General features: G+C 41.4%; 1 protein-coding gene across 4 annotated transcripts in view; it reads right to left on the reverse strand.

Annotated features, from left to right (window-relative positions):
- The window catches only part of SLC39A11 (solute carrier family 39 member 11), a 451624-nt gene that overhangs the window by 271052 nt on the left and 155892 nt on the right, over nt 1–24680 (reverse strand). For all 4 annotated transcript variants that reach the window (XR_010025183.1, XM_063120074.1, XM_063120075.1 and 1 more), the window contains one exon: nt 8276–8446. Coding sequence is in view for 3 of the 4 variants with exons in the window: in XM_063120074.1 (XP_062976144.1) it covers nt 8276–8446 (171 nt within the window). In the remaining variant the exon portion in view is untranslated. The remainder of the gene's footprint in view (nt 1–8275; nt 8447–24680) is intronic.

The following is a 24680-nucleotide window of genomic DNA, read 5'->3' on the forward strand; positions in this document are numbered from 1 at the left end:
ACTGCAATGCACTTTATGTGGGGCTGCCCTTGAAGGATGTTCAGAAGCAGCAGCTTGTGCAAAATGTGGCTGCCAAATTAATAACTGGGACCAGAAGGTCTGAGCATATAACACCAATTCTGTCTCACTTGCACTGGCTGCTGTATGTTTCTAAGCCTGATTCAAGGTGCTGGGTTTAACCTATAAAGGCTTGCATGGCTTGGGACAGCAATACCAGGTGCAGTGCCTCTCCTGACCCGAATCTACCCGGACACTATGATCAACTTCAGAGGCCTTCTTCTGAGTGCCATCTCTAAGGGAGGCTCAAAAAGTGGCAACAAGGGAGAAGGCCTTCTCAGCAGTAACCCCCCCCCCCCAAATATGAAATGCCTTCTCCACTGAGGTCTGCTTCGTGCCAACGCTGTCATCTTTTCAGTGCCATGTTAAGACTGCCCTCTACTCCCAGGCATTTAATGGCATAAGATGGTCCATTTATGTCAGCTGTCTTGAACAGGTCTAGTATTGAAACTGTTTATTAAAATAGTTTTTAGCTGTTTAAATTATTTTAATTTTTGTATGTTGACATTTTTTATACTGTGTTTAACTACAACATTGTATCTGTGGTCTGTATTTTTTGTGTGTGAATTGTTGTGAACCAGACAGCTTTGGGTACTGAGCAGTATAGAAATGAAATGAAATGAAATAAATCTCTCCCCCACAGTCTGAAGTGGTACAGTCCACTGTACCATCTCAGGATTTTATCTTTGAGGGTTGGGGAGCAAGAGGCTGAGCATCTGTATAAAAACCATGGTGCTGCTTTGGCTATTTGAAAGCACTTGCCTCTTGATAAATCACACATCAGGTGCCTAATAGCCCTTAACCGCCTGTCCAAAAGGGGCACCAAGGGCAAACTAGCAACTCCTTTGGGAAATACTTTCCTATAGCCATAATGATGCTTTGTCTTCTTTCCTATGAAGAAAAACCGAAACAGCTCCAAGTTTACCGCAGTGCTTAGCTAACTGGAACTAATTTTATACTGCCTAAACCTGCTTGAAGAATAACAGCCAAAACAAACGTTCGTTTTTGCTACCAAAACATCTACCATGGCATTATTAATAGAGTTTTTAAAAAGTGTGTCTATAGGAGCAAAGAGGTAATTAATGTGAGTCTCAGCATCGAACTGAACTTGCTTTAGTCAACTGGGAGAAGTAACGTTGGCCAGATGCCTGTCTCTGGAGCTCACCTGGTGCTCAGCTAAACAGAAACCGCAAGTCATTTCCAATTCCTTCCGAGCATTTCAGACCTGGTGCTAATGAGAAGTTGCAGCTTTCCAGAACGGCTGCCTACATTTGCAAGGAAATTAGCTATCTGATGGCAGAGGGATCAAGCTGAAAGACAAGTTGCATGATAGAGCAGTATATGTTGCACTTTGAATAATGTAAGGGAAACTTATGATAGTCTTACTTGCATGGTATAGGTTGCCAGTAGTAGTGGGGTACAAAAGCTATATGAAATGTATTCCTGCTTCCTCCTAAAATAAACACACTTTTTTAAAAAAGCTTTCCTACCTTTATCACTCCCAGCAAGTAAAAAAAAAAAGTCTGCATTAAGTAGCTGGTTCACACTGTAAATTCCCTTAAGCATTATCCTCATTACTCGCCATGGTACATTGCTTGAATTTAACTTCATCGATATGTTTGTCCATCCTTACCCTACAATGCAATGCAGTGTTCTTCTATCAAGAAAATCTTATCACTAAATCTAGAACCGGACTCCTAGACTGTTCTCACTGCAGGCAGTATCTGTAGACCTGACCCTGTCCAGCTGTGGAACATTCAAGCTTTTTCCAAAGGAGTAGGACTCCTTGCCCTTTTTGATCACGTCCCCATTGTGATTACTAAAAGCCTTCATCCTAGCCTAAAGGGTTTAGAAACTTCCAATATGTTACATGTTGTTGGAATTTTCTTGCACTTCACAGCCCCACACTTGATAGGTTGGAAGTTTCTTCCAACTTATCCAATGTGGGACTGTAAAGCGCAAGAAGCAAAAGCACTGTCCGCTTGCTGTCCTGAATATAAATTCTGAGGGTGCTGCTCTTTCACACCACTAGCAACATTACGGAAAAGAAGGGAAACATGAATGCCATGACCTTTAAGGAACAGGAGATCATTTCTGGAGCCTCTATAATTGTTTGTAGGCAGCTTTGTGCTCTATAGGAACATAAAAAGGTTAGGCAAGTTCTTTCACGGCCTCTCTCCAGCAACAGCGAGATTATTGTCATTAACCTATTGCGAAGGGTGGGGGGAATACACTTTGTTTTCTTCCTTACAAAAGGCCTCTCTTTACTTTCTTTTTTGCCTTGAGTGACAATAAAAATAATTCATTGCTGCCCAGCTGACAGAGCAGCAGGACAGTGAGTCACAAAGGTACACCCCTTCTCCCCCCATCCCTATTTGAAGTCATGCTCCTTGACAGTTTTGCAGAAGGGACAACGTCCAATTATGGATTCCAGCTCCACCACTAGTGACCTTTAGTGGGTAGAAATCAAGATGCACCTTTTAAACTGGCTGCTGATTTCAGCATCCATGCTGTTCCTGAGCACTAAAGAGCAGATGATGCTTCCACAGCAGGCTACAAACAATGCTTTTCATCATCAATAAAGACAAACACGTTTTTGCTTTTAATATCTGCATCACAAGCAGAAATTCTGCAGATACATCACTGTTTCTCTATATAACCACATTTTCTATATACACACAGCTGAGAAAACTACGTTAACTGGATATCTGTCCATCAAGTAGCTACAGAAAAAGGACAGGCTGATGACACACTGCTCTGACTTCCCTTGAAAGCTTAATTCTGAAAAGGAGACTCTTGGAAAAAGTGCATCCAGATTGCCTTTGGCCAAAGCTCTCTAGATGGGCCTCCCACTCTAGGAGGCCCAGCTGGAGACATCCCACCTATGGGATGTCTCCACTAGACACTTAATTACTACCCTTGGATAATCCATTATATTATGTAAGGAAAGGAACCTCTTGAGCAAGCACTGAGTCATTACTGACTCTTGGAGGGATGCCAGCTTTTGCTGACGTTTTCTTGGCAGGCCTTATAGAGGGGTGGTTTGCCCTTGCCTTCCCCGGCCGTTATTACCTTTCCCCCAGCTAACTGGGTACTCATTTTACCGACCTCGGGAGGATGGAAGGCTGAGTCGACCCGAACCGGCTGCCTGAAACCAGCTTCCGCTGGGATCGAACTCAGGCCGTGGGGAGAGTTTCAGCTGCAGCAACTGCTGCTTTACCGCTCTGCGCCACATGAGGCTCTATATTATGTAAAGCAGGGGGGTAATATATTTGGAGAAATTGGCACCCGATATTTCAGCAAGATGGCCTCTTCTATATGACTCTCCTCCGCCTAACACAGTAATCTACACTCAATTCTTTTTAGTAGCTATTTAGAACACATGCTGAAGGGCAGTAAGTTAGATACTCCTAGGAAGACCTTGTCAACCCCTAGCAACACTTGTTGTAATCACAAATATTAAGGGTAGTACATGCTGCTAAAAACGACTATTACTGTATAACCAAAGCCTGTCATCCATCTTAGAAAGAATGTCTGGAGATGGAAAACTCAATTATTTACCTCTTCAATGGGCGATTGTTGAAACTGTAAAAATCTAGACACAAGTGTTTAACAGGAAGTGTGATATACCTGCTATCCAATAGCATAAGGGAATTGTGTTCCCTCAAATCCTTATGAGCCCATTCCGACTTTATGTAGCACCATGTCTACATGGACCTTTGACTGTAGTTTGTTTAAGCAAACACATAATGTGTGAAGGAAGGTACACATCATCATACATGTAGTGAACATATCACCACTCAGCTAAGACATTTAACCCAGGTTGAGCAATTTTAATTATTAGTTGACCCCTTGACTTGTAAGTCACGTTTGTTGCTGCAAACTGTGTCCTGTTTTTGTTTTATTGTTTGTTGTTTTGATGGGCTTTCTGTGTGAATATATATTTAAACTGATGCAAGCTGCTTTGACTATTTTTGTGGCAAGAGAAAGGTGAGATATAAATCCTCAAAATAGTAATAATAAACAAATATGAACCAGAGACCCATAGTCAATTATAGGTCCATAGTGTGCATCTATAACATGTCTGAGGATGTTCATGTCTCCATATTTACCCAAACAACATGAAATGGCACACTCTGAAGTCCTACTCTTAACAGGGATATAGTTCTAGAACATTGGAAATGGTTCTGTTAAAGGTACCTTTTAATCTTGAAATCCATAGCAATGATATTCTGAGGTCAATCCCAAGAGCCTAAAAATGTCTAAAATATGGCAGTATATTATATACTGTTACACTGCCTTTTCTAGAAGATTAGTTTAAAAGTACCTTAAAGCAGAAGAATCCTAGGATGCAACTGTTGCCCAATATCTTATATGGTTATAATGGATAAAGACAGTTTTGCCTCAAGCAAAAGACATTTTTTTCTTCCACTAATATTAAAACAAACCTCCACTGACATATCCCTTACTTGATGAAATTATTAGAAGGTGCTGTGTGCATGTATGTGTGCACTATATAGCTCTCTAGAAAGTCTACCCAACATTTACTAGACTATGCTAATAATTAAGATGAATCACCTCCCCTGCTCTGCCGTTAGCTTGATTGGGCTTTAAGAGCCAAACATATAATTTTTGTTAAAGATAAGATCCATGTTGTGGATTTGCCAGTCGGGAAAACACTGAAATAATAGTATATAGCAAACTCTTTAGATCAATGGCACATTAGCTAGCTCTCCAAACTAAAGGTTTAGTAACAGACACAGTCTGGGAACCCCAGTTGCTACCAACAGCTGCAAAGCCGGAGGGAGAAACAATTTGTAGGGCGGCAGCAATGAGAAGAGAAGGGAGATCTGAAGCCTATAATGCAAAACAAAGCAGAAAGAAAACAATTCTTCACTCTATCCCCATGACAATAATGTAGCGAAGAGCTCTGTCACCTTCAGAAAGGGATGCAGGTGGGATAAGGAATCTAATGTAGCAACAGCACTGCAGCTATTTATTTATTTATTACATTTTTATACCGCCCTATAGCCGAAGCTCTCTGGGCGGTTCACAAAAATTAAAACCATAATAAAACAACCAACAGGTTAAAAGGACAAATACAAAATACAGTATAAAAAGCACAACCAGGATAACACCATGCAACAAAATTGATATAAGATTAAAATACAGAGTTAAAACAGTAAAATTTAAATTTAAGTTAAAATTAAGTGTTAAAATACTGAGTGAATAAAAAGGTCTTCAGCTGGCGACGAAAGGAGTACAGTGTAGGCACCAGGCGGACCTCTCTGGGGAGCTCATTCCACAACCGGGGTGCCACAGCGGAGAAAGCCCTCCTCCTAGTAGCCACCTGCCTCACTTCCTTTGGCAGGGGCTCACGGAGAAGGGCCCCTGTAGATGATCTTAAGGTCCGGGCAGGTACATATGGGAGGAGGCGTTCCTTCAAATAACCTGGCCCCAAACCGTTTAGGGCTTTAAATGTCAATACCAGCACTTTGAATCGGGCCCGGACCTGGACTGGCAGCCAATGAAGTTGTAAAAGGACTGGCGTGATGTGATCTCGCCAGCCAGTCCCTGTTAGTAAACAGGCTGCTCTGTTTTGTACCAGCTGAAGCTTCCGGACCGTTTTCAAAGGCAGCCCCACGTATAATGCATTGCAGTAATCCAAACGAGAGGTTATCAGAGCATGGATAACTGTAGATAGGCTATCTCTGTCCAGATAAGGGCGTAGTTGGTATATCAACCTAAGCTGATAAAAGGTGCTCTTTGCCACTGAGTTCACCTGTGCCTCAAGTGACAGTTCTGGATCCAAGAGCACTCCCAAACTACGGACCCGATCCTTTAGGGAGAGTGCAACCCCGTCCAGGACAGGGCAAACATCATCTCGCCGGACAGATGAACCACCTGCTAACAATACCTCCGTCTTGTCTGGATTGAGTCTCAGTTTGTTAGCCCTCATCCAGTCCATTACCGTGCCCAGGCACTGGTTCAGAACAGTCACTGCCTCACCTGGGTTTGATGAAAAGGAAAGGTAGAGCTGGGTATCATCCGCATATTGATGACACCTCAGTCCACATCTCCGGATAACCTCCCCCAGTGGCTTCATGTATATGTTAAACAGTATAGGGGATAAGATAGAGCCCTGTGGAACCCCATGGCTTAGGAGCCACGGCACAGAGCAATAATCCCCCAGCACCACCTTCTGGAATCGGCCATCCAAGTAGGAGCGGAACCACTGCAACGCAGTACCTCCAACTCCCAGCTCAGACAACCTATCCAGAAGGATACCATGGTCGATGGTATCGAAGGCCGCTGAGAGGTCCAGGAGAACCAACAGGGTCGCACTCCCCCTGTCTCTCTCCCGGCAGAGGTCATCCCACAGGGCGACCAATGCAGTTTCCGTTCCAAAACCAGGCCTGAAACCCGATTGAAATGGATCTAGATAATCCATTTCATTCAAGAGTGCCTGGAGTTGTCCTGCAACCACCTGCTCAAGCACCTTGCCCAGAAAAGGGATATTAGCCACCGGCCTGTAGTTGTTAACATCCTCTGGGTCCAGATTAGGCTTCTTCAGGAGTGGTCTAATTACCGCCTCTTTTAAAGAGGCCAGCACCACTCCCTCTCTCAAGGAGGCATTTACAACCTCCTGGACCCAGCCGGCGATCCCCTCCTTATTTGATGTAATGAGCCACGAGGGTCAAGAGTCAAGCACACAGGTGGTCGACCGGACTTGGCCAAGCACCTTGTCCACATCCTCGGACCTCAATAACTGAAACTCATCCAATAAAACTGAGCTAGACTTTTAACTTACCACTTAACTGGCTAGCCACTGGTCTGACCTCTCATTTTGCACCAAAGGGAGATGGGGATAGAAGGGGAATAACTGAAGCATTTTATCTAGGTCAAGCAGATGTCCACTTAAACCAGCCATGTTCCATAGATTATGTTGCAAATGCTTGCATAGAAATGGATCCAGAAGGACAAGGCTCCTTGCTTCCATCCCCTGCTATCCCTTCAACTCTCACCAGCCAGACAAAATTGAACCTCAAAGGGTTCAGTGCACAAGCGAAAGCTTCACCAAAGAGCCCGTGAATCTTTTCAAGCCATTTCAGTGCTCAGTCCCACGTCCTCTGCAGTTATGGAAACTCACAAAGCATCCCAGTAAAACTGGTTTCTCACTCATTAGCTGAAGCTGCTGCTTCTCTCTTGAATCAATGGCTGCTTTATGCTTTAGAGTCTGCCAATCAGAAAAATGCACACTGCATTGCCTCCTAAGTGTGACTACGAATCATCTGTCACTGTATTCATATAACCCTTAACAGATGAAACACCCATATTTCATTTCAGGGGAAATATAAAGGTAACATAAAGGAAAAGAGGCACAGCCTCTTCTTTAAAGAGGAGTCAAAAGGCCATTTTCCCCAGCAGTATAATTTCTTGTATGCATCCATATAGACAAAAAGCATTTTATTCCTAGATAATTTACCCCAAAGACCACTATGGATGGAATCACATGCATGTTTAGACAGAAAAAAAGACATTTTTCTGTCTAAACATACATACACTTGCACCCTAAAACCATTAAACTCATGGTAGTGTGACACTTGACATGTGCAGTCCTCATCCTTTTATTTGAAATAAAAGCACTCAAGATAGATAATTCACCATGGGGTAAAAACCCAGTTTAAATATATTACAACATGTTTCAGCATTTATATTTTGATCATTTTCTAAAGAAAGGTGAGGTTCTTGAAGGTTGAAATAAGCACAAAAACATACTACATTTCAAATAAGTAGAATCTCCACGCTGTATTTAGTCATCTGTTTCCTTCCTTGTAGGGATGTGGTAACTGTGCAAACATCAATCACGTTAATTCCATTGGGCAAATTTGAAAAGTCACTTACGGTATAGCTTTGATGCCACTGAGGCAGATAACAAAAGCTGTATTGATTTCACAGGATTATGAGTTCAGATTAAAGTACTTAAAAGGGATCATCATGAAAAGAACAAGACTTTCTAAAATTGAAAATCATTTTCTTCAAGTTGTCCAATTCTTACAATGTCAACACTAAAGCAGCAATAAAAAGAACATGAACAAATTGGGGGTGGGGGGACGACTTGTGCTGGTTACCCAGAGCAGTTCAATTAGATCTGCCTCCTGAACAACTAGCATCCTTAGAAGTGAGACACTTGCATTAAAGACAGATTGGTGCTTACCAGGAATATTGTGTATTGTTATTGCTAAAATGAGTAGCATGATCCGCCTCCAGCTGTTGCTTGTTGGCATTAGAGTCCTGTCTTTGAGGATCTGTGATGGAGCAGGAACATCTGGCTGGCTACCTCCAGCACCTTTCCTCCTCTGATAAGGTTCCCCATTTTCACCTTTGTCTAGAAAGCAAAAGGAATAGGAGTAAGATGAGGGTTTTTTTTTCCTTTTAAGTGTATGGTTCACTCTTAGGAAAATATAAAACAAAGCAGTAGGGAAAGGAATGATGACAGGCATGAGCAGAAGATTTCTGGAAGCATTACAGATTTTGAATGTAAGAGCAAGCAAATAAAACATGTGGTTCACAGGCCATAACCTGCATAATTGAGCAAAAGTACAAACTATTATTATATATCGCCCCATAGCCAAAGCTCTCTGGGTGGTTCACATAAGATAAAAACACTTAAAAACAATTTACAAAAATTGAAAACCACAAAAACATGCAATATGCACATACATTTAAAACCACTATAACAACTTTAAAAACGATGAGCCAAAAACCCAGGCTCATTACATATTGCTAAATGCCTGAGAGAAGAGAAAAGTCTTGTCCTGGTGCCAAAAAGAAGACAATGTCGGCGCCAGGCAGGCCTCATCAGGGAGATTGTTCCACAGTTTGGGGGCGGGCACCACAGAGAAGGCCCTCTCTCTCTCTCTCTCTCTCTCTTGAAGGCCACCCTCCGAGCTTCCTTAGGAGGACCTTAGATGTTGAACATAGTGTTCAGGTAGGTTCATGTCGGGAAAGGCGTACCATCTAGTATTGTGGTCCTAAGCAGTGTAAAGCTTTTAGGTTAAAACCAGCACCTTGAATCGCACTCAGAAACATACAGGCAGCCAATGCAAGCGGGCTAGAGTGGGTCTTATATGCTCAAACCTTCTGGTCCCTGTTATCAATCTGGCCACAAAATTTGGCACAAGCTGCAGCTTCTTCAAAGGCAGCCCCATGTAGAGTGCATTGCAGTAATCTAATCTGGAGGTTACCAGAGCGTAGACAACTGAATAGTCAAACCACAAAAGAAGCAAGGGAAGATTATCACCACCGTGGAGGCTAAAAAACAGAGGCATACTTAAAGGGACAGAAGAATCTGTGGCATAGCATGTAACAGAATCACATGTCTTGCTCATGAATAAATCAGTCATTGTACACAAGGTCGTTTCTCCCTTAGGGCAACAACAATGGATGCAAAAAGACTGTTGTGTGTTTAATGAATTAGTAACAAGGGAGAGATTTCACAGGTGCAGCTTCTTCTGTCACTGTGCAGCGGGGTCTGGTAATCCAACCTTTTTCACCTGCTTTCTACATCAGTAGTGTGAGCCTTTGCAAAATAAAGCTGGAGGGCAAAGAGCTCAGGCATTTGGACTGCCACCATCAAATCATCTATGTTACAATTACGTTGTAAGTAAATACTGTTGTTTATTATTGTAACATAGATGATTGTTCCTGGTTGTTATATTTTGCATAGATACTCCAATTAGCTGAATGATGATGTATTACACCTTTTTTGATTGCAATTTGTATGTCTTGTTATACATATTGTTTTAAAGTTTTTCTAACTAGATATTATAAATTTTTAAGGTACAGATACTTGTAAAATGCCTCTAATTGTAAATAGTATGATACAAAGGACTTCTTTGTTTTTTAGATAAAGCCCTGAGGAAGAACGCAACCGCGTTCGAAACGCGTAGGCACCGGGCACTTTAATAAAACTTTTACTAATATTATTGTTGAAGATTACTTGGTTCCACCCTTGCCTTTGGCTATTTTTTACTCCCCTGCGGGGTTTTCCTTGCTTTCGCACTTATTGTGGATTATCGGACAGAAAGTGAAGGTGTATATTACTTACTGGGTGGATTAGAAATTTAATATAAATAAATAAATAAAGATTCATAAATCCTTTCCCAAGCCGATCATCTCTAATTCATGAAAGGTGTATGCTTGTGTGGGTTGGGGGAATATTAACATGGATTTAATTCTTATACAACTTATCTAAGGGAAGGCGTGCACAATCTGTGACCCAGCAAGAAGAACACAGTACACCCATCATGCATGGCAGTCTAGTAGGGACACAATAAATCTCTTATTTTGCAATCTGACTAGGAAAGTACCATAATTTTGGGATCTGTAGCACAAAAGGCATACAATGCTGAATGACATAAAGCTCCATCTGACAAGCGTTTTACTGCACGCTCATTACTGGGCACTCGCGAATTGCTCACATGACGTCGTCTGCCTCTCACACATCTTCCGCCCCTTCTGGCCGTTATTGCGCTGCAAAAAAACCCTCAATAAGTCCGGTTGCTGCTCTCTTCTACCGGACTGAATGGGGCTAATTACTTCCTGTTTTCAGGAAGCGACATGGGAGCGGCGACAGAAGAAGCGACGGGAGCCGCGCATTTGACTAGATGTGATGGAGCTTACAGTCTACACAGTCTACAGAATAAATGCCCTGGAAGGCTTCAGTAAATTACATTAGGATAGCCAGCATAACTTGTTACTCACCAAGCTGAACACAGGCCACTAGCCATGTATGGTGACCCTGTTTTGCAGTCCTAGTCAGACGGCAAAACTATGTGATTTATCAAGTTCCAGTGAGTGGTCCTAGCCGGTAGGCTGTGCCTGTCTCCATGGCCCAGACCTAATTTACAATATGAGCATTCTCCTTTGACTTAGTTTAACAGAAGCACAGCCCATTCTGCAATAGCAGAAATAGTTTTGTGAGTCAACGTTTACTGTAAAGCAGGAGTGAAGAACCTCTGACTTGAGGGCCTCCTCACCCAGCTTTCCAGCATCTCCCAGACCCTGTCCTCTCTCTCCTCAGCCACTTTCCTTGTAAAATGGGGGTGGGGGGATTACCAGTCAGCAGCAGGGACGAGGGAACTCACTGCATTTCTGTGATGCATGGTGAGTAAATCACTCCCATTCTCACCATTCAACATATAAGCTGAATAATTGCTCTCTCCTCCATGGGTAGGTTACCTCTGTGCTACGTGGTGGGAAAGGAAGCCCCTTCCTCAGTGAGGAGCACAGAAGCTAAGTGACCTGCCCACAGGGAGGGAGATCATTCTCTTCCTCCATGACTGTTTGAAGCATTTCTGAGCTGCACATTGTACATGCCAGAATACGCTGGGGCTTGTTGTGTGGCAACAGGCATACACACTCAAGTTGGCTCTGGTATTAATCTGAAATTATTGCATTAAGGTCCTGAATGCCATTTTTTTAAAAAAAAACAAAAACAAAAAAACAGATGCAGTCTCCAGATTGTGTCCAGATTTGCTCTGTTTGTTCTTGCTTAAATTCTGCCACATTGCAATGACATCATCGCTTGAAAGGGATCCTTCTTTCTAGATTGCTATTCTGCTATTTTCAAATAATGCTAGTAAGCCTCCTTTATCTATGTTAATAAATATCAGCATTCTGGGTATTTTCCTCCATGTGCATAAAGGACAATCCCTGCCACAAGGAACTTACACTCTAAAACCCAACAGCAGTGCGGGAACAAAGGAAGGAAGGAGGGATTGGAGAGGCAAGGGGGACACGGCATTAAATGAACCCCATGCATTTGAATGTAGTGAATCTTTGTTACAACAGGAGATGTGTGTGTGTGTGTGATAATTTGTTAACATGTTTTCTGATACCTTGCTAGGACTCTTTCTATCCTACTCTCAGGCAGGGCATTTGTTGAAAAGGTCCTTCTGATTTAGAAGCCTGCCAAATGTAAATTAGGACAATAAAAATGGCAAAACACACAATGTTCTGAATAGCAATTCAGAAATTCTTTCCATTTACCCAGTAAAAGTGAGAAAAAGCTGAGAAATAAAACTAGAGGTAGATGTTCCTGAACTTTACATAGGGAACAGCTGCACTCAGGCTGCAAAGAAGATTTGACATTTTAGATGCATTTTAAACTGTTTTTCCCCACCCATCTTAAATTTCCTAGAAGACTAATAAGTGCCAGAAGTCATTTGAAGGAGTTTCTGAATTAATGTCAATTGCTTCCCATGCCATTTCCAAGCAAGTTAATGCTAAACTGTCATGTTGCACTTAACTTGGTGGCCATTAAAAATCTGTAGCATATTAAAAATGTCCCTGCAAATGAGCATATAAAGCCAATAGGGAAAGGGAAACGGCTCTTTCTAACTTGTATCTTGTCATCCAGAATAATAGCTTTGAGAGAGGGGTATGTGTGGACAGCTTAAAAGCATTCAACAGTGCAGTAAAAAAAATCTCGTATGATGAAGGTTTCAATGCAGTTTGGTAAAACACGCTTTCAACAATGGGGGGGGGCACACATAAAATGTTATTTAAGACATTGTTCTAAGCAGCCCCTCCAGACACTGGACAATATAACTTTTTGAAAAATGTTAATGACATACTGTTTATGTAGTTTTGGCTAAAAGGTCAAGAACACTTTGTCCTTTTGAAACAAAAGAATCTAGGCCACTTTAGTGCTGCTGTGATCACATAATAGAATTCAAACCCAAAGACACTGTGTACCATTCCAGCAAAGTTAGTTGTGACTAACATTTCAGTCCTGTGCTCAGTTACTTTAGAACTGGCCTGAGTCACACTAAACTCAGTGAGACCTACTTCCAAGTAAACCTGTTTAGGATTATGCTGCACATCCCAAGGAAAGCAATGAATTAAAGTTTACAACTAATTATTTGCTGAATTGTGTCCATAATCAAAAATAAACACTTCAAGGTCCAGATCTCCCATTAGGTTCTAAACAATAATAGCAGCATGTGCCTCCTGAAGCCATTTTGGGCAGCACTCAGATATTTGTTAGAATTCTGGAAAATATGGGAGGAGAAGAGGGACAGAGAGACCAAGAATAAAAACCCAAGCTTTTCATTAGGAGTCCTTCAAATCCAGACAATAGCATCAAACCATATCATAAATAGCCCAACACAGACATGATTTCAGTACTCCCATCTTTTTCCCAACACAGTTCAGATCCTTTGAGCACAGCTTATTCAAATAGCTCAGTCTAAACACAATAGCTCTTGTTTCCTTTATGAAAGAATCTCTCTTGACAATTCACCAAAGAAAATGATAAAGTGATCTGTTTAACTCACTTACTACCTATGGTAGCATCCTATGGAGGATGCTACCATAGTTAGTAAGATCAATGACATAACATTACTTAGCAAAATCACCAACACCAACATCAAGTTCTATCTGTGAAGAAAACTGAAAACTATATTGTGATTTACAATCCCTCAAAAGTTTTTGCTCTATTTATTGCTTTCCTTTTGTTCTTTTAAACAACCGTCTCTTGCACAAGGAATATCTCCTAGGGTTATACATTCCTCTACAGAACATATATCCTTGTAGTCTGAACATGAACAACACTGCAGTTGCTGCAGTTTTCTGGAACACAATTACAGCTCAGCTTAGTGAGAATGGGATCTATTCCATGTCTCATCAGAAAAAAAAAACATAACTCACTCTAATCTTAGCTGTTCTGAGTTAGGGAAGAGGTGGAAAAATTATCAACTAAAACACCATAACTACAACTCAACCCTTGTCATGATACCAATATGTTAGTATAGCATTAACCACTTTTACTGCATCATCTACACCACAGGCCTGCTCCACTTCCTACAACAGGTTTGAGAGAAAAAACAAACACACATACACACGCGGTGGCTCTTCCTGCAGCCACTTCACTGACACCATTATATTTGCGAGCAGGGGCATAGGGCCACATCACCACTTTTAAAAAAGGGCTACTTGTTTTTTAAAGCATGTGAGCAGCCCCACAAAATCAAAAGAAGTGAATTCTAAAAAGGAAGCAGCAGCCATGCTAGGACAGGGAACAACATCACAGCATTTCTGAGAACAGTTGTAAGGCTTACGTTCAGAGCTTTCCTCCACTATAAACACCATCTGTAAACCATGAGCATTTCCAATTTCTTATAGCAGCACAGCAGCGGAGAAAAATCTGCCTTCCACTGACAGATTGCTTTGTATGACATCTTTGTATGGAATACCTGTTGTGTGTTCTAGCCACACAACAGGTATCCCCCTGTTTCCATGAGGAGACTTCCTGCAGCCTTAACAGAGCTGTCAATATGACCACCCCCTCACTGTTCTACATATTCCCTTCAGTAGGTTTCATACGGTTTATCACTGTGACCACACTTATCCTTTAATATCTCAGTCTTCTCTCCTGAGCAGGAAGGGTAGAGGTGGCCATTGTTGTGAAGTACTGCACACACACACCAATCCGATAAAAATTTGAGGTTACTGAAAGGAGGCTGACTTGATAGGTATAACTGAAACTTGGTGGGATGACTCCCATGACTGGAATATAGCAATTGAAGGGTATAACTTGTTCAAAAAGAACAGAAGAAATAGAAAGGGTGACAGAGTCACACTATGTGTTAAAACTTATCCCTGCACAGAAATACAGGAGGATGAGCCTGGTAGCCCCATCGAGAGCATCTGGATAAAAAAAAATAGGGCAAGGAATAAAAGGAACATGATAGTTGGAGTCTACTACCGACCACCCAATCAAGGAGAAGACAAGGATGAAATTTGAAAAGCAAATTGTCAGTTTTTCAAGGAAGTATGATGTAGCAGTAATGGGGAACTTCAAGTCCAGATCCGGGCCCGATTCAAAGTGCTGGTATTAACATTCAAAGCCCTAAACGGTTTGGGGCCAGGTTATTTGAAGGAACGCCTCCTCCCATATGTGCCTGCCTGGACCGTAAGATCATCCACAGGGGTCCTTCTCCGTGAGCCCCTCCCAAAGGAAGTGAGGCAAGTGGCTACTAGGAGGAGGGCTTTCTCTGCTGTGGCACCCCGGTTGTGGAACGAGCTCCCCAGAGAGGTTCACTTGGAAACTACATTGTTTTCTTTCTGTCGCCAGCTGAAGACCTTTTTAGTTTCTCAGTATTTTAACACCTAATTTAACTTAAATTTAAACTTTGCTGTTTTAATCTCATATTTTAACCTATATTAATTTTTGCTGTGTGGTTTTATTCTGGTTGTGCTTTTTATATTGTATTTTGTATTTGTGTTTTAAATTTGTTGGTTGTTTATGTGCTCTTCATGGTTTTAATTTTTGTGAACCGCCCAGAGAGCTTCAGCTATTGGGCAGTATAAAAATGTAATAAATAAATAAATAAATTACCCCGATATCTGCTGGGAGACAAATACTGCCAAAAGTGCCCCCTCCGAGAAATTCCTGACATGTGTGGCTGATAATTTTCTCCAATAGAAAGCGGAGGAAGGAACTAGAGGATCAGCTATCCTTGACTTGATACTGACCAATAGGGATGACTTAGTGGATAAAGTGGCAGTTACGGGAACTGAGTTCCTGATTTTAAAGGAAGCAAAAGCCGAGTGTAGACATACACGTACTCTGGATTTTAGGAAAGCTGATTTTAATAAACTCAGAACTATAATAAACAAGATCCCATGGAAAGTGACCCTAATGAGAAAAGGAGTCCAAGAAGGGAAACTCCATGGAATGGAAAACTACACGGAGCCCTCCACACAACATGCAACACAACGGTTGTGCAGAAACTCTCCTTTGCACGGCGTGGATAATCAGTGTGGAGTGCAGTGGTGTAAAAACTCCACTATGGAGTTCTAAATCCACCGTTGAGAAATGTGTTGCCTGAACAGAGCCAAAGAGTGCTTATCAATGGTACCTTCTCAAACTGTGGGGAAGTAATGAGCAGAGTACTGCAGAGTGAAGCCCAGTTCTCTTCCAACATTTTTATTAATGATTTGGATGAGGAGGTGCAGGGTTTGCTTATCAAATTTGCAGATGACACAAAATTGGGTGGGATAGCTAATACCCTGGAAGACAGAATCAAACTTCAAAGTGATCTTGGTAGGCTGGAACGCTGAGCTGAAAACAATAGAATGCAATTTAATAGGCATAAATGCCAAGTTCTCCACCTAGGAAAAAGTAACCAAATGCACAGTAGTGTTGGCTCAGCAACACTAAAAGTGAGAAGGCTCTTGGAGTTGTTGTAGATCACAAGCTGAATATGAGCCAGCAGTGTGATGTAGCTGCAAAAGAAGCAAATGTTATTTTGGGCTGCATTAATATAGTATAAAGCTATACTCTATTTGGATGTATAGCTTCCAAATCATGTGAGGTACTGGTTCCCCTCTATTCAGCACTGGTTAGGCCTCATCTTGAGTATTGCTCAAGATGCCAGTTCTGGGCATCACACTTCAAGAAGGATGCAGACAAGCTGGAGGGGGTTCAGGGGAAGAGAACGAGGATGATCAGGGGGGTCTGGAAACAAAGCCCTATGAGGAGAGACTGAAAGAATTGGGCATTTTTAGCCTTGAGAAGAGAAGACTGAGGGGACACGTGACAGAACTCTTCAAGTACCTGAAAGGTTGTCACAAAGAGGAGGGCACAATCTTTCCTGCCTGTCTGAGATTGGAGAAAGTCCTCCAACTTTAGAGCTGGGAATCAAAGCTCCAATTCCCCTCCCCCTCCCAGCAGTCATAGAAAGAATCGACTTCAGAAACAGGAAGAAGGGAGCGTATCATTGGGTGGAGAGGGGAGGAGACTGGACAGGTCAGGATATGAGTTACCCTGAGGCCTCTCCAGTCTCCTTCCCTTCCCATCGAGGCTCCCCAGCTTGACAGGCAGGAAAGCCTGAGTGGTGAAAAATGCAGGGTGGGGGGGACGGAGAAGTGAAAATCACCGAGTTCGGGGGCTTACAATTATTGAGGCCGCAACCCATAAGTGTGCTCCTAATCTATCTCTGTGTGTGTTTTCCCTCAAATTATCTAGCCTGATTGGAATGAAGGACCAGTAAAAAGGCTGAGCCACAGTAGTTTAAAATGAAAATAAAATGAACCAACACAGAAAAAACATTTAGGGTTTTAAGGATCATTTGCATCTCTTCCTGAGTGCTGGGCTATTGATTTCTAAGACTTAATGGTGATAACAGTCTTTCAGCCTGGTGGGCATAACATTTAAAAGATCCATGCCACAGGCGTGCATTACTTAAAGTATTCAATACATCTACTAACCAAACATTCTCAAAGAAGCTTATAACATACAACAAAAGTGATGCTATGGTGAAAATGATTTTCACACTAGTGGTGCATATCCCTGGAGGTACCATCTTGTCATACAGAAAAACTCTTCCCTGAGTAAGCACTTGAAGTAAGCATATATTCTTTAAAAATTATGTGTACCATGTGGAGCCTCTATCACAAAGCGGCTGATGACAACTTACGCCAGCCCAAAGGTTGTCATAGAGGTCATGGCAGCCCAAGCATCAACACTGAAGTCACCAAGGACCACCATCCTTGATTAACACCACACAAGCAAAACGAACTCAGCCAGCTTGGTCAGGGAGGCTGCAGGGCAGCAGGGTGGATGGTACACCAGCAGCACCCCCAATCTGCCTCTTTGGCCCAACATCAGATGCAGGTCCTCCAGTTCATCTCCTGGGCAAAATGATTTCATGATAATGGAGATGGACATCTAATGGGCCATGGCAACACCTGTACCCCTAATACTATACCAAATATCCAGGGGGAAACAGCTGGGTGAGTTCACGCCCACCCACTTCCTCCACCCAGGTTCCCAATAGCCTCACTCTACTCCGTACAGCATTTGCATTCCTTCCTTCCAGTCTTTTACATTTTTATTCCTTATTTTTTTATTCAAATGTTCAAATAGAACTATAATGAAACTAGATCCCATCTGTACACTTCAATTTCTGATTATGATTAAGTGCTGTAGGCTCTAACAAAACAACAGTGCACATATCCATGAAAAATAAAGGTCATAACTATATTAAAATACAAAGCATGATTTCAGCAATATAAATTCTGGCCTAATCCTTAGATCTTCACCAGAACAAATCATACATATTACATGTTCAGTTATATAAGTAACAATCAATTCTATGAATATTAAAATGTCTTTGTTGGCATCCCAAAATAAGATCATCCACTTTTTTGCACCACATCCTTATTATCATTTGCTATATGAAATGATTGCTTGGTTTTCTGGTGATTGGTCCAAATGCTTTTGCCCCTTTAATAATGGGGTTGGAGTTTTCTAAACATTTTCTCAGATCCGCAGCTGAATAAATAATGTTGGATATCTTTTGCCCCTGATTGCCTGTAAACAAAGTGGCCTAAATTCAAAGGGATGCTTGTATATTCCTCATCTAATAGAGGTGAGACATTTGCTTAAATTTAACAGCAGTAAATCCTTTCTCAAAGAGAATTTCATTCAGATTGTCTAGATAATCCCCCCTCCCCGGCTCAATCCAATCTAAAGTTTTATCATCACATGCCAAGGACCCACTCTTGAATTTGGCAGTACGGACAAATCCCGTTGGATGTACATATCATGCAATCTCTTCTTAAACTCTGTTCTGGCAGTTGACAAGTCTGAATCCATAAAATGATTTACACAAAACATTGGATACTAGAAGTACTTTTTTTGGCAACAAAGAAGATTGCTTAAACAAATTTAGATGCAACTTCTCAACTAAACACATCTTGAGAAATCTGTTTTCTGACAGATATACCAGTTTACTCCAAAATGGAGCAATGTGTTGCATCAATTCTTTGTTAAAAGTTGCACACAAACCCAATATGTATCTGCATGTCACCACTATGGCTCTGTACAGTAAGCACCTTCATCAATGTCACTATATGTCTGCTGCCTGTTCCTCTTACATCAATCAGAATAAGAGACAGGAGGAGAAAATCTTTTGAATCAGAGATGCTGGAGAATTCCTCCCTTGATAAGAAAACTGTCTATGCCCATGTAGAGAATGGGAAAAATGTCACCAGTCTGATCAGCAGATGCTTGCCATGTCAAATGGACTGTTGCTCTATTCAGGGAAGAGAAAAGAGACTTCTGAATACCTCATCACATCAGGCATTTGCAGCTATTTCTTCCTGAGTACATTAAAATCAGTCACTTGAGTACACATTTGGCACCTCCAAGGTCAACCTGGTACTTAACAGGGAAATGGATGCACGTGTGCATACACAAACACACACACATCCATTATGCAAGGCTCTAACAAGAACAACACTACAAACTAGCAATTTCCAAACTGGGCCCACCTCACAGAGGAGGTTGCCTGCCTCCTCTTGGAACCAAAAGGACATAAAATAGGAATAGTATGTTATTTTTATATTATCTCTAAATGTTCAAACATCCCACTGATAAGAAATAAACATATATTGTTTTGTGAACTGCCCAGGGAGCTTCAGCTATTGGGCGGTATAAAAATGTAAATAAATAAATAAAATAAATAACAAAAACTCTTTTTAAAAACTCTTTGCAGTGCTAAAGTGGGAGTGAAAAATAGTTCCTTTTCTGTTTCCCCTTACTTCTTATTAGCAAGATGCTTCAAATATTGCAAAAGAAAGTGGGTAGGTGTAAAACAGTCTGTTACATTACAGGAAATCCCCATGAACAAAGGGGATTAAATATCCAATATATTATTGGGTCTCTAGTGTGGTCTTGTCCAATTTAATGGCTTCCAGATGCTTTGGGCCACAGGTTCCATAATCCCTATCCAATAGTTGTGCAGGCTGGGACTGGTGGGAGGCGCATTCAAAATCATCTGAAGTGCACCAGGTTGGGGAAGATGACTCTATACCAAAGTAGCACTTAGAAGTCGCACAATGCTTTTAAAAAAAAAGAGCTCAGATAAAGGCTTTTTAAAAATTAATCATCAGAAATAACTCTGAATGGTTTAAAAACTGAACCACTGAAATGGAAAGGTAACTACATCTTTAAAAATTAAAATCTGTTACAGTGCTGCGAGTAGAATAATCCACGTCCAAGACTCGTTCTTTAGTGAAATGAATATCTTTTCTATTTCTGAAATACTCACACATCAAGATGTTAAGTCTGGGACCTTTACTTGGGGGGGGGGGGTGCGAAATTGCCCACATAACTTCCAGCACAAAACAAATATTTATGCTTTGTAGCCCCTACTATTTTGGAAAGGACCTGTTATTTCCTTCCCAACAGGTGGGTTAGTCATCTCATTCCATATTAGTACCACCCCTACCCTCCTTTCACCATTTTTCACACTCATTGCTTTCAGAACTGAGTCATCAGTTCTTTTTATATTGTGCTTTTTATATTGTATTTTGTATTTGTATTTTTAACTTGTTGGTTGTTTTATGATGGTTTTAATTTTTGTGAACCGCCCAGAGAGCTTCGGCTATTGGGCGGTATAAAAATGTAATAAATAAATAAATAAATAAATAAATAAAATAAATAAATAAATAAATATATTTAAGATGAGGAAGGGCAACACTGATTTCCAATATGAGCACAAGCAAATACTTCCACCACCAATTCTGTTACAGAAAAGCATCCCCCAGAGAAGAGAGCAGATGTTTCACATCATCACTCAACACAGTTTGTCCAAACCATACCACAGCACATCTAAAAGAAAAGTGGCTGTCAGTCATTCAAACCCATATGGAAGTTTTATTTGTTTTGCTTTGGAGCAGCACAATTTCTTAATAGTTTTACACACACACACACACACACACACACACACACACACACACACAATGTTAGGAGATGGAAAGAGAAGTCAACACACAGTTGAGGTACAGCAGATGTAGGCACCTTCAAAACACCTACAAATTAAAATGGGGATATATTGGGGGAAAGCTGAAATAAGTTCTCCTTTAATTACAGTGTTGGCAGTTTGTGTAACCTCTACCATTGCTGAGATAGTATATTTCCACTGAAGTGCAAGTTAGGTAGGTAAAGTGCATTTTTAAACAAAAACAAGATCATAAAAAAAACCAACTTAACATTTGGAATACCCAGCCTGATGTTAGGCCTCTGATATGGCCACAATTTCAGAACAAAACTGCATCTCTTGCATCTCTAGAAGAATCACTTGATTCTTCAAGTTCAACCTGTAGGTTTGGGTGTAATTTTGCTATATTAATTTTGCTATATCATGGGGCCACTACAATTAGTGCCTCAAACATATGGAGAACATGACAGTCCTTTTTTTCCATTTCTGTACCCCATTTCCAGACACAACATATCCTCATCACACCGACAGTGAACTTCATGCTACACTGATGGTGCTATATAAATAAATAAATAAATAAATAAATAAATAAATAAATAATAATAATAATAATAATAATAATAATAATAATAATAATACCGATACACAAGGGTACCATTTCTGGTTTCAATAGCAGTGGAGCAAGATCCACCATGAAATTCCAAAGCATAAGTTAAGACAATTTGCTATGGACAACTGAAGGGCATCTTCAGTGTATGCACCCTTAACATTGACACAGCCATGTACAAAACCACACACACACCTGTGCCTGACAGCCAGACATATGCAGGCACATGTCCATAGTAGCCAACCATACTTTATGTACACAAACCAGCATTCACTCCACCCCTGGCCAATGAGCAAGCACTTGTGGCCTAGAGAAGTACAAGTTCAGACTCAGGAGTACAGCAGGAATCTTTCCCTAAGCATCACTGTGTTCTTTTCCCTTCTATCCTATCTAGCCACCTTCGGCCATCCAGCAGCTGCTGGTGCCAGCCAGCAATTCCAATTCTAGTCACAGAGACAAGAGGCTGACAGCTGGGATTACTAGCCATCTGGGCAGTAGGTTGGCCATGAAATAGGCAAACAGGTGGCAACTATCTTAGGCAAGAAGATCAGCAGAAGGGCAATAACTGCAATGGCAAAGACTCAGGTGAATGGTTTGGGAGTGGGCAATTGCTTTTTTGGGGGGAGGGACACTTTTTCCTAGTGTATGCCCCAGAACGGCTGCCCTACTGCAACAAGTCCTACATAGCAGCACCAAGGGAGAAGGGATTCATACCACTGAATAAATAACAACATAGTAGTGGCATGAGTCCTTTCCTCTCAGCCCTGCTGCCAGAGAATGGTGTGTTATGGTGCACCAGGCAACAGCCTGTGTTGCCCTATTGTACAGCCAGCCTTGCAAAGACTCTTTGACACAGACTGCACCCACAACAGCACTCTTTTATGCTTCTTCACCTAATTCCTAGGTACGGTCAGATGGCTTGCAAAGACACAGGCAAATAAGGGTGAGCTGCTAAAAGTGCATTAAGGGGGGAAATCTGACAGAAATGTCTGGGCATGTCTACATGAGCCTTTTCCCCCAGGATCATCCTGATGTCATCCTTGTGTCTCTAAACGACGCACAGGGGATCCTGAGCGCAAGCAGGGACAACCCCTCCATTTTCCCAGGATAACCGAGACCTCGGTTAACCCGAATTTGCCCGCAGTCCAGACTCCTCTTTTTTTTAAAAAAAATGGCAGCACCGACATCCCTCTTCCCTTCCAGGATGTTACGCAGCCATCTAGACGTGGAAGCAGGTAGTCCACGATCCTCCTCTCCCTCCCTCCCTCCCTCCCTCCCTCTACTCCATTAGGTGTAGACATGCCTTCTGTTGATGGTTGCATGTGTGTGTACATTGAAAAGCCCTTCACATGGATCTTGGCTTAAGTGGAACCAATGCAGCAGACCTTCAGCAGATGCTCTATTAAACATTTCTTGCAGACTACTTACCCATGGCACCAGAACTTTCAGAAGGGCAGTACAAGGAATACCTTCCCATTTCCCCTGTGCCATTTAATGTAGCTGAGTATTGTCAGATACGTTTTGCATACTTCCCTAGTTAATTTTGTGGTATAGATAGGACAAAGATGCTTGTGGCACCTTAAGAACAAAGCTTCTGATGCATCTGATGAAGGGAACACTGACCCATAAAACTGTATGCCATAATTAATCTGTTTGTCACACTTCTTGATGTTTTTGCTACTACAGACTAACATGGCTCCCTCTCAGGAACATGTCCCCAAACACATAAGGAATATAGACTCAGGAATAAGTAATCTAATGCATCATACACTTTAGCCGTTCTATACTGATCAGCAATGGTATGGCTGTTTAATATATGATCGTCTACACACATGCGTATATCTCCATTCTTTTCTCTTGTGACCACAATTGGTGATGCATAAAGTCTTTGACAAACCTTAATTATTCCAACTGACTTTAATTCTTGCATGTGTTTCCTTTCATCGTCTACACTGCCAGACACCAACCTTCTAGACCTTTCACAAAATGGTTTTCCATCTTTTAGTCTGTTATTATTTTTCACTCTGATAAAAAGTTTGGTACCAAGCTACTTGAAGGACCACATTCACCCATATCTGGCTGCCTGCACTTTAAGTTCAGAAAGAGAGGCCCTTCTCATTTGCCCTTCCATGAAAACAGTGAGGTGAGTGACCACACATGAGAGGGCCTTCTCCGCAGTGGCCCCACTGTTGGAACAAGTTGCTGTTGGAGGTCCACCATGCTCCGCCCTTGCAGGCTTTTAAGAAGGACTTGAAAACATATTGTTTTATCTTGGTCTTCACTTGATATGACTACTGCTATTGCCCTTGCTGTTGTTTCTGGTTTTATGGTTAGCTTTTATTGTTGTTTTTATTGCCAGTTTATTGTGCTCATGTTTTTATCATGCTTTTAACTGTTGTTATATATTTTATTGCTGTAAACTACCTTGGGAGGGTTTCTGCCCTGAAAGGCAGCAAAGAAATATTTTAATAAATAAATAATCTTCCATCCTTTCGCACAGCCTAAATCCCACAAACGGTAGAGAAAATGCTCTTACCAACTCCTTCTTTAATCTTTCCCTCTAAACGTAAAGGACACGAGAATCCCCAAAATTCAGCTTTTGAGGATTAAGCAGTGTCAATTTCTTCCAGATAATTTCAGTATGTGTCACAGTCTCAGCCTTTTACACACGTGGTAATAACTGAAGATAGCTTGGAGAGCAAGCTGCCTAAAACTCAGCTGGTACACGCTAGGCCTAAATGTCATATTGTAATTAACTGTCCCCATAGTGTTAAGGCAATAGACACTTCTTATTACATGTTTAAAACACTACCAAAAAACAAGTTTCTGAAGATTATGTCTTCCTAAATATGGGAGCCATCTGCAAAGCACTGAAGGCTGCCAGCTGGCTGGGTGGATACCTGCCCACGTTACCACAAAAAAAAGGAAGAAAAAAATGGGGGGGGAGAGTTCCCGTCTTTTCCAAACAGTCTTCCTTCCCACGTCTCACAGTGCTATGCAATATCAAATCCAAACAACAACTGATTCACTAGCACAATAACATACTTCATGGCCTATATAATTAAAAAAAACCATGAAGCGTGAGTTGGGCAAAATTCAGCAAATGTGACTCTATGAAAGAAATATTTGCTAATTAAGTCAGAAATCAGAGGAGAAAACTCCTTTATTAGTTTATTTTTTATTATTATTATTGCAAATAAATAAATGGACCTATGTTG

This window comes from Elgaria multicarinata, chromosome 3 (genome assembly GCF_023053635.1).
Source record: "Elgaria multicarinata webbii isolate HBS135686 ecotype San Diego chromosome 3, rElgMul1.1.pri, whole genome shotgun sequence".
Classification (NCBI taxonomy): domain Eukaryota; kingdom Metazoa; phylum Chordata; class Lepidosauria; order Squamata; family Anguidae; genus Elgaria; species Elgaria multicarinata.